General features: G+C 41.4%; 2 protein-coding genes across 4 annotated transcripts; one reads left to right on the forward strand and one right to left on the reverse strand.

The window, feature by feature from the left end:
- Window positions 1-596: 596 nt before the first annotated feature.
- Window positions 597-8141, reverse strand: aadat (aminoadipate aminotransferase). Of its 2 annotated transcripts, XM_007563609.2 has the most exons (15): window positions 8045-8141; window positions 7858-7953; window positions 7428-7499; window positions 6946-7114; window positions 6685-6817; window positions 6216-6290; window positions 5731-5940; window positions 5553-5618; window positions 5347-5429; window positions 4305-4401; window positions 3397-3458; window positions 3237-3301; window positions 2346-2452; window positions 1300-1401; window positions 597-1204 (listed from the first exon to the last, which is right to left on the reverse strand). In XM_007563609.2, exons 3-15 carry the CDS (start codon window positions 7492-7494, stop codon window positions 1163-1165), a joined length of 1278 nt encoding a protein of 425 aa, XP_007563671.1. In that variant the 5' UTR covers window positions 7495-7499; window positions 7858-7953; window positions 8045-8141; the 3' UTR covers window positions 597-1162. The 2 variants fall into 2 exon arrangements, with proteins under 2 accessions (XP_007563671.1, XP_016532685.1); XM_016677199.1 differs by lacking the exon at window positions 7858-7953 and having other exon boundaries at window positions 8045-8132.
- A 24-nt stretch (window positions 8142-8165) lies between these two features.
- Window positions 8166-12562, forward strand: ino80b (INO80 complex subunit B). 2 transcript variants are annotated; one of them, XM_007563607.2, is made up of 5 exons: window positions 8166-8570; window positions 9740-9938; window positions 10022-10164; window positions 11371-11507; window positions 11987-12562. In XM_007563607.2, exons 1-5 carry the CDS (start codon window positions 8531-8533, stop codon window positions 12449-12451), a joined length of 984 nt encoding a protein of 327 aa, XP_007563669.1. In that variant the 5' UTR covers window positions 8166-8530; the 3' UTR covers window positions 12452-12562. The 2 variants fall into 2 exon arrangements, with proteins under 2 accessions (XP_007563669.1, XP_007563668.1); XM_007563606.2 differs by having other exon boundaries at window positions 8167-8570; window positions 11335-11507.
- The last annotated feature ends 173 nt before the right edge of the window (window positions 12563-12735 follow it).

Raw genomic sequence — 12735 nt, forward strand, 5'->3', positions numbered from 1 at the left:
GAATATTTAATTTGATGGCTGTGACATTTTTCAGATTGAAGTTTGGTACTGCCTCTAGTGGCGTGGGGGTGGTAACACAACTAATATAATTACGTTACTAAATCAGAATACCGCAAAGTATTTATTATTTATTATTAAATTTTCATTCTCTTAAGAATGTAGAGCTAATGATCTAAACAAGACCTTAAAGTGGTTCCAGTTTCTCTCGATGGCCAACCTGTTGAAACTGTGGCAAATTTTAAATACCTTGGGTCGTTCCTGGACGGTCAGCTCAACTTTGCTGAAAACACTGACTATATTTTGAAGAACTGTTCTCAGAGACTCTACCTTTTAAGAAGACTAGTGATCTTGGGGTGACCCAACTAGACTCTAGTTGGGTCACCCCAATGTCTTGAATTTTGGGGGGGAAAAAAATCAGATTTTATTTATCACTACAGAAGGGTTCAGTGAATGCACATATGAAACGGGTGGGTTCGGTACCTCAAAAAAGGTTAAGAACCACTGACATAGAGGAAACTGACGTGTCCCAAGTAGCTGTTTGAGTAAATAACAGTAACTGATTCATCAAATGAAGGTGAGATATCAACTACCATTGAGTTACAATCTCTTTATAAAAGCCCTATTAAAAAATAAAAATTAAAAAATAACCCTTATAAACCATCCAAAACTGAGACACAAGTTTAAGAAATACACTGAGACTGATTTATATAGCAGCTTTCTCTTAAGGTGTTCGTCCAACAGGGTTTTGTGCGTTAACATTTGTTGGGTTTGATGAGTTTCCATTGGGCATGTTGGTTACATTCACCTGCTTCCACATGATGACCCAACACGTCACACGCTCAGTTCATGTGAACATGTGGTGGACACATTATTCTACTTCTCATTAAAAACTTTGAAGTTCTGTTTGTCTCTGACAAAAAAAATTCAAAACAAAACAAAAAAACCCCCCAAATGAACCAAAGAAGAGAAAAACAATCTGCAGATATTAAAGAAGTTGATAATCACCAATATAAAGCTTATTCCCTGCCTTCCCTGCTAGTGAGCACTTTTAAATTTGACTTTGGTTACAATCCAAAGTGAGGTAATTAGAAACTTTCACAATTGCACCAAACAATAAATACAAAAAAAATCCAACATCTGCCCAGAAAGATGGAAGCTCTGGTCACAAAGCCTCTTTGATGAGCAAAGAGAGTCTTCTGAAAGCCTGTGGACAGAAATGTGAGAGATGACATTCAGGATTTTACCAACACACGTGTTTTTTTTGTTGTTTTTTTTTTTCGTTTTTCTTCATCTGCGTACCTCATCAATCTGCTCTGGCGTGGAGAGGGAAAAGGCCGCTCTGACGTAGGGGCAGGGGTCGCTGCTGTCAATCATGAACACGCCTCCTGGAACCAGCAGCACCTTCAGGGGCGTTTGTGAGACGATCAGAACAGCAACAGACTAAACATGACCCTGAAACCTCATGAATGTTTGTTTGTCTCCTTCATCCCTTTTTCTGGAATGCTCTGCACTGAATTTCCACAAAGAAGGACACAAAAAGTCCCAGCAATGTGTTTTAAAATCTGATTTTCTAGTAATTAGGTTGGAATATATGTGCTTTTTTTTCTTTTTTTTCTTTTTTACAAAAAGAAAAACCATATCCATTGCCTTTTATGTTTATCTTTATTTCAAATCCTAAATATCAAAGTAAAACACTGAGTCTTTAAAAATGACAAAAAGTAGATGTCTGTCTAAAAAGTGTTTTTTTTCTTTCTTTCAAAAAAGTGATGTCACATTTGCGGCTCTAAACGAGTTTTATTTGTCTGTCCTGAGAGCAAAACGGTTCTTTAGGTTAGAAAAGCTGCAGCATGTCAGAGAGAAAAGCAGAAAACGAGCTGAGACCTAATTAAATTTAAAATTTCAAGTATAAGGTTAATGCATTTATTGCGCATTGTTCCTGATTAAATAAACATACACCTAATTTAATTACCTAATTACTTGCAGACGCTGTGAGGGCTTCATGTAGTCAGGATTGTGAGTTGAAGGGCTCACTGTGCAGAGACCTTGGAAAAGCCTGACTGTGCCCACTCACGGTTAAACAAAGCCGGTCGGCTGTTCGTCATGAGGGTTTTACACTTTGTGTGTGTGTGTGTGCGCGCGCGTGTGTGTGGGAGGAAGCAATGTGCCGAGTGGCTGCTTCACATTAACCAACCTACTCTCCACTGAGAGACAAAAACCTACAACTGCCCTCGTGAAGCTCAGTCTCGCATACACAGATACCTTCAAGGTATCTGCAGTGTGCATGTTAAGAGTGCAGCAGATTCCCGACGCGGTTGGGTGGAGTCAAATCAGGTGTGTGTGCTGACCTCTTTCTCCAAAGCTTTCTCCATAATGAGCTGCTGGGTGTCAGCGACGCCCCTCAGCTTCATCCACAGGAACATGCCTGCTGACGGGGCGTGCCACTCGGCCACGTCTGCAAACAAAAAAAAAACAAAAAAAAAAGAGAGAGAGAGAGACTGTTTCTGCACGTGTGTGGCCTTCGTGATTTAATGTGCTTTTTTTTTTTTTTTGACTGCAACAAATCTGTGCAGTAAACTGTCACCGAAGACAGGTTGTTTATCTCCTGTCAACAGTGATTCATCAAGATTTCCTCCACTCTTGGAGGGGGACGTTGTTGAAACAGGACGGCTGGTTGCACAGAACCATCTGGGATGCAATTTGTGCCAAAAGTTGGGAAAAATGCAGAAACTTTGTAAAAAAAAAAAAAAAAAAAAAAGTACTCCACAAATATTTCCTTTATGGAAGAGCTGCGTTTGAAGGAGCTCCACACGAGCCATGAAGGGGACAGAAGGTGATCTGGTCGCTGAGACCAAACCTAAATATTTTGCATACATTCAAAGTTTTGTGAGTGGAGGAAATGTAAGAGTAAAAAAAACATCACACTGTGTCATCTTTACGCAGTATATGTCATTTAAATCCCATTTTATATCTTAAATCTTAGCATCAACATCCACAACGACTCTTTGAAGATGAGTTACACAACATTTCATTTCCCTTTGGGATAAACAGGAACTTGCTGGCAAGGCAAAATGAAAATTTTGGGCTTTAAACAAAAGCAACTGTATTGCTTTTGTTTGTTAGCAGGGAGATTATTATTAAAAATCAAAACAGAATCTGCTAATCCACAATAAAGACATGTACATGACTAATGATTATGTAAAATTGTGCTTCAAACACTCAATGCTGAGTCCACTGACCTTTGAGCCACTTGTCAGCTGAGTTTATCATGGCGTCGCGCTGCGTCTTGTAGAACTCAATTACCCTGCGAGGGCAAAAGAAACCGCAGTGATTACAATATTATTAAATTTGTTCAGCACAACAGGATGTAGCTGTGTCCCAGACGGGAGAAGACGGTACCTGTCTATGTGCTGGAGGAAGCCATCTTGTCCCCAGCTGTGCAGCAACTGAGACACCATGAGCTGAGAAGGGAGGCAAAACATCCGGCTCAAACGATGGGATCGCCGCAAAGTGAACCTTTAGATCATTTGTCCTATTCCAAGACCGTACTTAGGAACAAAGTAATATTACAATCCTATATTGCAAGCCTTTCTTACAGGCTTGTTTCAGCTTATTGGTGTTTTTTGGGTTTGAGGTGAGCAGGACCACTTACAGGTTTTCCCACATTGCTTTTCAGACAACTAAGAAACTAATTCAACATGCAACTTTTTCATTTATTGCTTGGAAATGTAATTTATTTACATTTTTTTGTTGTCGTCTGTGTTTAACTGTGCAATTTTTGTAGCGGCCAGAACAGGCCAGTAATTTTTCAGGGGGATACAGCGAAAGGACAAAAAAAAAGAAAAAGAAAAAAGGAATAATTAAACTTAACCTATTTCATAAATATATATAAATATATGTATAAATATAGATTATTAATGTATTTATTGGGTTTTACAATGCATGCCGTTCTATGACCTTAACATGTTTCTCTGGAGGGACCAGTGAGGTAGCCAACATTTTTTTAAGAAGGGACCACGGCCCCGCTTGGCCCCCACTTAGGAGCGCCAGTGGCTGTTGAACATCTTAGTCAGGTCCCCCTTAAAAAAAGATTTTTAATCTTCCTGGTTACAAATTGTTTTTAAAAAGTTGGAGACGAATGTGCTCTAAAATATATTTCAATTCAGTGTGAAGAAGTTCACCATCCACCTTCTTTAGTTTGCTCTTTGAGGTTGAGAAAACTGTTGTAATGTTGATGTTGACAATAAATCAGACCCTTGTCTCTTTGTGGATTGATTTCTGAAGTGTTGGATTAAAGCTTCCCTCACTTGTGTGAAGGTGCTGGTGTGCATGGTGGAGGCCTGGATGTGCAGCACAATCCGGTCGACCAGCGGTTTGGGACCCGTGACGAAACCAATCCTCAGGCTGGAAGCAGACAAAAAGGACGGAGCAAAGCAATGAAGCGCAGCAACATGACGCAGAAGGGGAGCTCTGCTCCTGACTTATAGTGAAAGATTAACTCTGTTAAATCTAACAAGCTTCTCAACCTGAATTCACTTGGCTTGGACAAACTGTGTTTCACCTGGGAGATTTCCATAAACTGAGGGTAAATGAATAGTGAAGACATGACACTGTTTGTTCCCGACAACGGTTACTAAAAAGATTCAGTTATCAAATCCTAAATATAAGAGGTTCCTTAAATAGTAAAACAAAAGAATGACAAAAATGGAGGACAAAAACCTCCAATGTGCTAAAGGGATATTTCACTGTTTTGTGGCACCTGGACCAACTTAGATGATTTTTTTTTCAAATTGTATAATGCCTGGACTTGTTAAATGACCAGTGGCGTTTTATTAAGCTAAATACAGATTCTCTCTATGTGAGCTTTTGTTTTTAAATTCCTAAAAATGATGGGTTTACGGCTTTGTTTGACGTTTTAGACCCACACGCTCAATTAAAACCTGAAGTTGTCTAGAAACCAAACATATAAAATTGGCCTTTTGTTAATTTCTGAACATGCATTCATCAGTAGACCAGACACCAAAACATTAATGTGAGAAACGCTGTATAACCATGTAATTTTGCATATTAAAAATAAAGGATGTTGAAATAGTACTACTCAATGTGAAAATCAGTGCATGTACTCAGCATTTTTAGAGTTTTGTCCTTTGAAACATGTAAGACGTACATAAAAGCCTAGAAAATCAAACATTTTCAATACTCAGACTTTTCAGACTGTGTAGAAACTTTCCCTCCTAAAAATACAAACAACAACAGCCTTGCAGAAAAATCTTGCAGGTATGGTCCAGACTTTGTTGAGACCCATCAGTCAAATCACAACAAAGATGCAACAAAGAATAAAATGCTCACCCTGATGACAGGATCTTAGAGAAGGAGTCGGTCCTGATGATCCTGCCGTCCACATCCATGGACAGAAAGGTGGGAGCCCACGGCTGCCGCAGGAAGACACATGAGGCGAGTCAGCTTCATTCAGCGATTTGCGACTCATTTTCAGCCAGCAAACAAAACAGCAACGAAAAAAAACAAAAAAAACACACACACACAAACAAGCTAACCTTTTCAAACTGAAGGAAGTAGTAGGGGTCGTCCTCGATGATGAGCATGTCATAGAGCTGGGCCAGCTGTCGCAAAACAGCAACAGAAGCAAAGCATCACCAGCTGCTTTCATAAATCTGAGAACGAGATTGAGATGAACGCCGACGCACACCGGAGTCTTTGTGTCTGTGGACAAACCTTGTAGACGTCCCTCTTTCTCTCCGCCGTCATGGAGGCGCCGGTGGGGTTCCCTCCGTTTGGGATGGTGTAGAGGATTCTGGGAGCCGTGCTGCAGGGCTTGTGCACCTCTGACTGGTCCCAGCGAGACAGGACCTCTTTCAGGGCTTCGGGGATCATGCCGTGTTGATCACTGGGAACGTTGATGATGTTACAGCCAAGAGGCTGGAGCTACAGAGACGCAAGGTCATAAGGTTGGAGTTGATTTATGTTTCCCGACCTGATAAGGTTCTAACCAGGCCTGAGACAATAACAACAAAGGTCAAAGGGCCGGGACTCAAATCCGTGACGGCTGCATCAAAAACTGAGGCCTCCGTAGATCGGTCATGCACTTTACCACTGCTGCACACAAGGACGATTGTTGTCAAATTGAAATTACTGCGCTCATTTTAATTTATCATGCAATTAATTGATTTATCGCTTAATGTGACAGGCTTAGGACTCACCGCTGCAAGCGTGCCAGAATATGTGGGTGCATCCAGGAGAACGTTGTCTCCAGGGTTAACCAGCATCTCAAATATCTAAAAAAACACACACACACAAAAAAAAAAACACAAATAAAAGTCAAACATTAGATCAAAAACAATATAGTGTTTGACTTGGATGCTTTGTGCTGCCAAAACAACAGAATTTCAGATATTGTCAGAGCTTCTAAACATGTCACACAACTAAACACAAGCAAGCAGGAGACTAAACATAAACCTCAATGTCCCTGAAATATTTCAAGTCAAAACTTTTTCACAATCAAATTTCCAGAGTTTTCGATTTGTAAGGATGGACAGATGGGACATTTAAAAGAGTGAATACAGAATAAATGCTGGAAATACAAAAGAAGTCTTCCCAACATCTAGTCTATCTTCCCACATTTATCCACAGCAATTCCACTCTCTTCATGACTGTGGGATATAGCGTTACCTTGCAGAGCCCCTCCTGGCTCCCCGTGGTGACACACATGTCCATCTGCCCCTTCTCCTGGCTGTAGCCGATGGTTGGTGGGTTGTGCAGGTCCTTCTGCAGGTTCTTCATCCACGTCAGCAGCTCGGGGATTCTAACACAGGTGGAAACTTAACTTTAGTCACCTGTCCGCGCTGCTCAACAGAGAACGATGTAGGAGACCGAAGCTCAGTACAACAACATGTGCGAGTGGAAAAGGTGAGACGGAAGAGTGTGGTTCACCCGTTAGAGGCGGAGTACTGCAGGGCCCTCTTCATCGCGGTCTCGTCGAAGGTGACCGTCTGGCCGTTTTTGACCTGGATGGTCGCCGATTGGAAGGGGAAGGTGTTCGGGTTTGGCGCGCCACCGGCCAGAGAGATGAGGGACGGAGGCGACCGCTGCTGCAGCTCGGCTTCATGAGGGAGACAAACAGAGAAGACACTGAAGCATCAACTCATACTATAAGATCTTGGTAGTGAAGCTGTGCTCTGGTAAGTATTCATTCATCTGTCATACCACGTATGGTACTTTGCATAATTTCGAACCAAATAACTTTTGATTGGTGATTGGATGTATGTAATCATGGAATGAATGAGTTCCCCCTTGACCCAGTCAATCAGCAGCACAGTCAGGTTTTAGTCCATTAAAGCCTCTTCTAACATGGATCCTTCCCTGTGAGAGTAGCTGGTGTTTGGTCAGGTGCTTGTGATGGAGAAGAAACTCACTCAGCAGTCTTATCGGGGAGGGTTTTCTGGCTCCACTGACTGCTGTCAGAAAGCGAGCGTAATTCATGGTTCCTGTGAAATTACAAAAGCATGAAAAAATAAGACACTTTTCCACTGCAGATGAGATATTCAGTACCGGGTTCCACAATAAACGCAGAGAACAGTCTGCTTTGTTTTCGTGAGTTATTGTGCATTGCGCATTCTCAGTAGAACTGAAGAGCAGACAGAAGAACTCTATTTAACATGCTCTGTTTTCAGCATGCTTTCAACTCTGTACACTTATTAAAAACAGCTCGCATTAAAGGAACGTATCAAGGAAATAAACCGTGTTGGGTTATAAACTAGAAACTTGGCTACACATTGGTTTACGAGAGATATAGATAGCACGCGAAGTTGTTATTACAGCCACGCTCAGCTATACATAACTGACCTTAGAGTGTGTCCCGGTGGATTCTGGTTAATGTATTTCTTCAACATGCATACCTGCAGTGGTCAGCGGCTGTGTACCTGAGCTACATTATCCGAGCTGGAAAACAAATACCAACGACACATTTATGAGCCACATTTCCGCTTGAAAAACTACAACCTGTTCTGTAAAGATGGCTGTTAATCCTCACCTGGTTGGAAACAACGTTGTGCTTCAGGCGTCGTGTCTCGTCAGCTTTTCTGGTTTCGTCCATTAGGGGGCAGCAGCGTACCGTTTTCATTGACAGGAAACGGAAATGACCAGAAATTCGTCCGTGTTGATAGCTTAGCTCATTTTAGCATAACGTTGCTAATCTGCTGCAGTAGATGTTAAAAATATATATTTTTAGTTCAGAACAGCTCTGTTAAAATACTTTCCCCCCCGAAAATAGAGGAAAATAGTTTTCTTCAACTTGAGTAGCTAATTTGTGCATCGTTTTAGTGCCCAATAACAATCCCAAACAACAACAAATGTTGTGCTGAACAGCCGCTGGTGTCAGTTAAGGTTTAACAATGATTGCAGGTATTCTGTTGCGGTAGGAAACCGATCGCTCTTAAAGAGTTTTATAGAGTTTTATGTACAACAGTGAAACCTGCGTTGACATGTAGAGCTGCAGACGTTGCTTTCCGTCGTTCCAATGGGAAAAAGGAAAGACATGATTCACCCCAGGTTTCTTGGTAAGTTGCGATTATTTATTCATTAAAACTTAACTCAATCATATTATGTTATATTGTATTTGGTACACTTGGTCCTGTGTGTAGTTTGTTGGTATTTGGAATACACCATCAAAAGAGAATTGATCACTATATGTTCTCATGAACATAGAATAAAAACAAGAATAACATTGAAAATAAACAATGGTTTTATTCGATTTATTTGTCAATATGATAGGTTTAATTTAAATCCAAAATAGTAGAAATATAAAATTAGAGGCTTGAAAAGTGAAAAACTTCAAAAGTATCCGTTTTCTGATACCAACATCCAATCCTCAACTTGTACTCCAGTGACGTCACTGATACGTATGGTAGGAAGGACTGTTTCCAACATTGGGTTCGCAATACGATAAATACATGTAATACAAAGTTTCTATTATACACATTTTCAATCAAACATATTAACAATTTGAATCGATTTGAATATTAAAGCCGCAGATCATGGCAAAATTAGGTGCCCGTCTTTCTTATTTCTGTTTATCACTATTTGTTTTTATTTTAAACATGAGAAAAAATGAAACCAAAGTCCTTAGTTTAACGCAAATATTAAATCACCACTTGTTATTAGTTTCCTTATGTAAGGATATAAAAACTGTAGCATGTATGGATTTGCATGTTGGCGTAGATATCGGGTTTCGACAGACCTGTGACGACAACAAATTTTGCTGGACGATGAATTGTCCCAGAAGTCATTGCGATAAACTATAATATTGCTGTTCTGATATAATTTTCATTTTTCAAGTAATATAATGGTAAAGGCATAACAATGCAAGTACACATTCTGAAAGATCAATAAGCTTTCAATTATAATGAACTAGAACTGGAAGACATTTAAAATATCCAAAATAAATAAACAAAACGACAAATAAAATGAATTTTCAAGTCTCTGTAAACAAAACTTGGCCTTTAAAACGAAGGGTAGTTGAGACCAATACCCAGACTGAAGACTTTTGTTGTCAAGTTTTTGGTAGAAAGAGGGAGAAAAGAGAAAAATGCTAATTCATGCAAATGGAAATGATCGAGCTTGTTTAAATTTATCATGTGATTAATGATTAATAATGATTCAATTCAGTAATGTTATAAACGTTTTCAAATGCTTTTTGGTCTTTGTGTTTGTTTCCTCTTCCCTGCAGGCGAAGGCAACTCCGGTCTGCACAGCATCCACAAGCGGAAGCACAAAAAGCACAAGAAGCACAAGAAGAAACACCACAGCTTTGTCGAGGCCCCGGAGCCCCAGCCCATCCCTGTCCCCATCCCGGTGCCTGTCCCTCGGCCGCCGTCCCAGTTCAGACTAAAGATCAAACTGGGGGGGCAGACTCTGGGCACCAAGAGGTTGGCTAGCTTCACGTTCCTACTGTTAACATCTCTGTTTATCTGGATACATGATCACTTACTGGGATTGCGTCCCGATCCAGTGTTCCCACCTTCACCGTCCATCCTGGCGTGGCTCGTCCTCCCTCACCGCTGATGATCCTCGATAACGACGTGGACGACGACGACGAAGACGATGATGACGATGAGCCCTCTGTACCTTTGGAGCAGTACAGAGCTTGGTTGGGTAGGTTACATTAAAAGCCTAACGCATGAATTAATGGGCCAAAGTCCATTTTGCTATGTTGAGGAAGAACCCATTAGCTGAGGAAATAAACAAGTTTTACAGCTCAGATAAGTTGCGATAATCAGTTTATAGTAGAGATGTGCCGATCAGGTTTTTTCCTCCCGATACCGATCACCCATGAGGGCCGATCACCAATACCGATCACATAATTATTATTATTTTTTTTATCATAAACACTACCGGTTACATTATGTGGAAAAAGGAACCATGAATTCACCTTAATTTAAACAAAACATACATACGTATTAAAAAGTTTTAATACGTATGTAAAATTTATTTTTTTTAAGTTAGATGCTGCAGCTTTAAACAGATTTGGTGTGAGAGTCACTACTAAGTGGAGCAGAAGCGAAGCTCCGTCTGTCGCGCGTAGCAGCGGTTCAACAGCGAGAGCAGAACCAGAGTCTTACACCGCAGCTCGAAGACTTAAATAATTTTGCGGGTTATTTGTTTAGCTTTCTGACCGTCATGCTAATCAAGACGAGTGTTTGTAGCTGTGCGCTGCTTTACCTGCTATCTGATCGCTCCGTATGTCTTTTTTACTGCAGTGAGCCTCGATGTAGCCAAACTCCGTCAAGTATGGCACTGTTTTTATGCCATACTAGATTCGCTGTGTTGATGCATTTTGACTGCTTCAATTTTCCACCGCAACACGCAAACTTCCCCATTCACTCAGTGCGATATAGTTATACATCGCTTAGGATTTGTTGCTGCGCGTTTGCGCAGAGTGAAGGAAAGAGACCAGCTGCACAGGCAGGCTGGGAAATGAGATGATCGGTATCGGCAACAAGAGCCAATGATCGCCGATCATGCACTTTTTCATGAAAATCGGCCCGATTATGATCGGTGACCGATCTATCGGCACACCTCTAGTTTATAGGTATTTCTTTGGTTTACACTGTCAGTGACAGTAATAGTGTCAATCAGTTCAAGTTAAACTGCTGTAAAATAAGGCCTTACAATCAATGAAAACGATCATCTAATCCCTGATCCACCGACCTTTTAAGTCGTTGCCTGAGGGAAGTAGCTTGCAAGCACACCGGTGTTATCTAAGCCAGTTAGGTAGTAACGATGGCCGCCTTCTCTCTCTGAATCTTTTTCGTCGGATGTCAGATGAAGACAGTAACATGGCTGCGTCCCCTCTGCCAGACATGGACTCCGACTCCATGCTGGGCGGGCCCGTGGACGAGGAGGAGCGGTGGCTGGATGCTCTGGAGAAGGGCGAGCTCGATGACAACGGGGAGCTGAAGAAAGAGGTCGACGAGTCCCTGCTCACCGCCAGACAGGTGAGATGGAAAACAAAACGTGTTGATATTTATGTGTATATATGTGTATTTTATTTTACAGTTGGGGCCATTAAGGTTTGGATGAAAATGGGTGGAACAAATTACAACTTTCCTTTTAACATTCTCACTTTAAATCGCGATAAGATACACTAGTGAAGTTTATTTGTGTGGCTCATTTCAACAACAGGACAGTTCAAAGTGCTTTACACCATAAAACATTACAGTAAATAATCATTAAACATTAATAAACATGACATTTTTAACAATATGCTATGACAGCTTATCTTATTGTTATAACTTGTGCTAGTAGTAGCATGTCAATTTTAAATATGAGGGATCCAAGGGTTGAAACTTGTGGTACCCCATGGATACAAAGGTTGTAGAATTCTGGATATTTTTTGTAAATCACCATAAACTCATCCTTTGATTCATGAAATCAGCCTTTTCTTTATGACCCATTTCTTGGCGTTCCTCTTCAGAAAGCCCTCCTGCACAAGCAGCAGAGCCAGCCTCTGCTGGAGCTGCCCATGGGCTACAAGGAGAAGGAGATGACAGCCGAGATGATGCAGAAACGGGAGGAGAGAGCCCGGAAGAGGCGTCTGCAGGCGGCCAAGAAGGCCGAGGAGAACAAGAACCAGACGATCGAGAGACTGACAAAAACCAGCAAGGCCAAGATCAAAAGCCTCAAGGAGAGGAAGTCCAAGCAGAACCAGTGTCCCATGGTTCGCTACAGCGACTCGGCACAGGGAATCGCCATCTCCTTCCCTGTGGGCGTCCCCACGCCGGTGCCGGCTCCTCCTCCGCCTCCGCCGGTGGCTCTGGTGAACTGTGGCGTGACGGGATGCACCAACTTCAAAAAGTACTCTTGTTCTAAGACCGGGGTTCCTCTCTGCAGCCTGGAGTGCTACAGGAAGAACCTGCAGCTTGTGCAGAGCGTGGCTTGAACCATTATGTTTGTTCCTCACATCGGACACCCTGATGTGAACGGTATATTTTTTGAATTTAATGTCTTTCTTGAGAAATGAATTCATTTTCAGTGTGGCGTGACTTCTCAACATGGTCTTTTTGTCTCTGTTACTGCTTTATTTTTTTTAAACCACCATACTTCAGTGCTGCAAATGTTTGTACCAAAATGTAACCAAATATTTATGATTTCTATCATCATGACTACAGAGATTAGGAGGGTTTTATTTTCCAGGTTCTGCCAAATGTAGACCACATTTTGGTT

Source organism: Poecilia formosa, unplaced genomic scaffold (assembly GCF_000485575.1).
Source record: "Poecilia formosa unplaced genomic scaffold, Poecilia_formosa-5.1.2 Scaffold149, whole genome shotgun sequence".
NCBI classification, from domain to species: Eukaryota; Metazoa; Chordata; class Actinopteri; order Cyprinodontiformes; family Poeciliidae; genus Poecilia; species Poecilia formosa.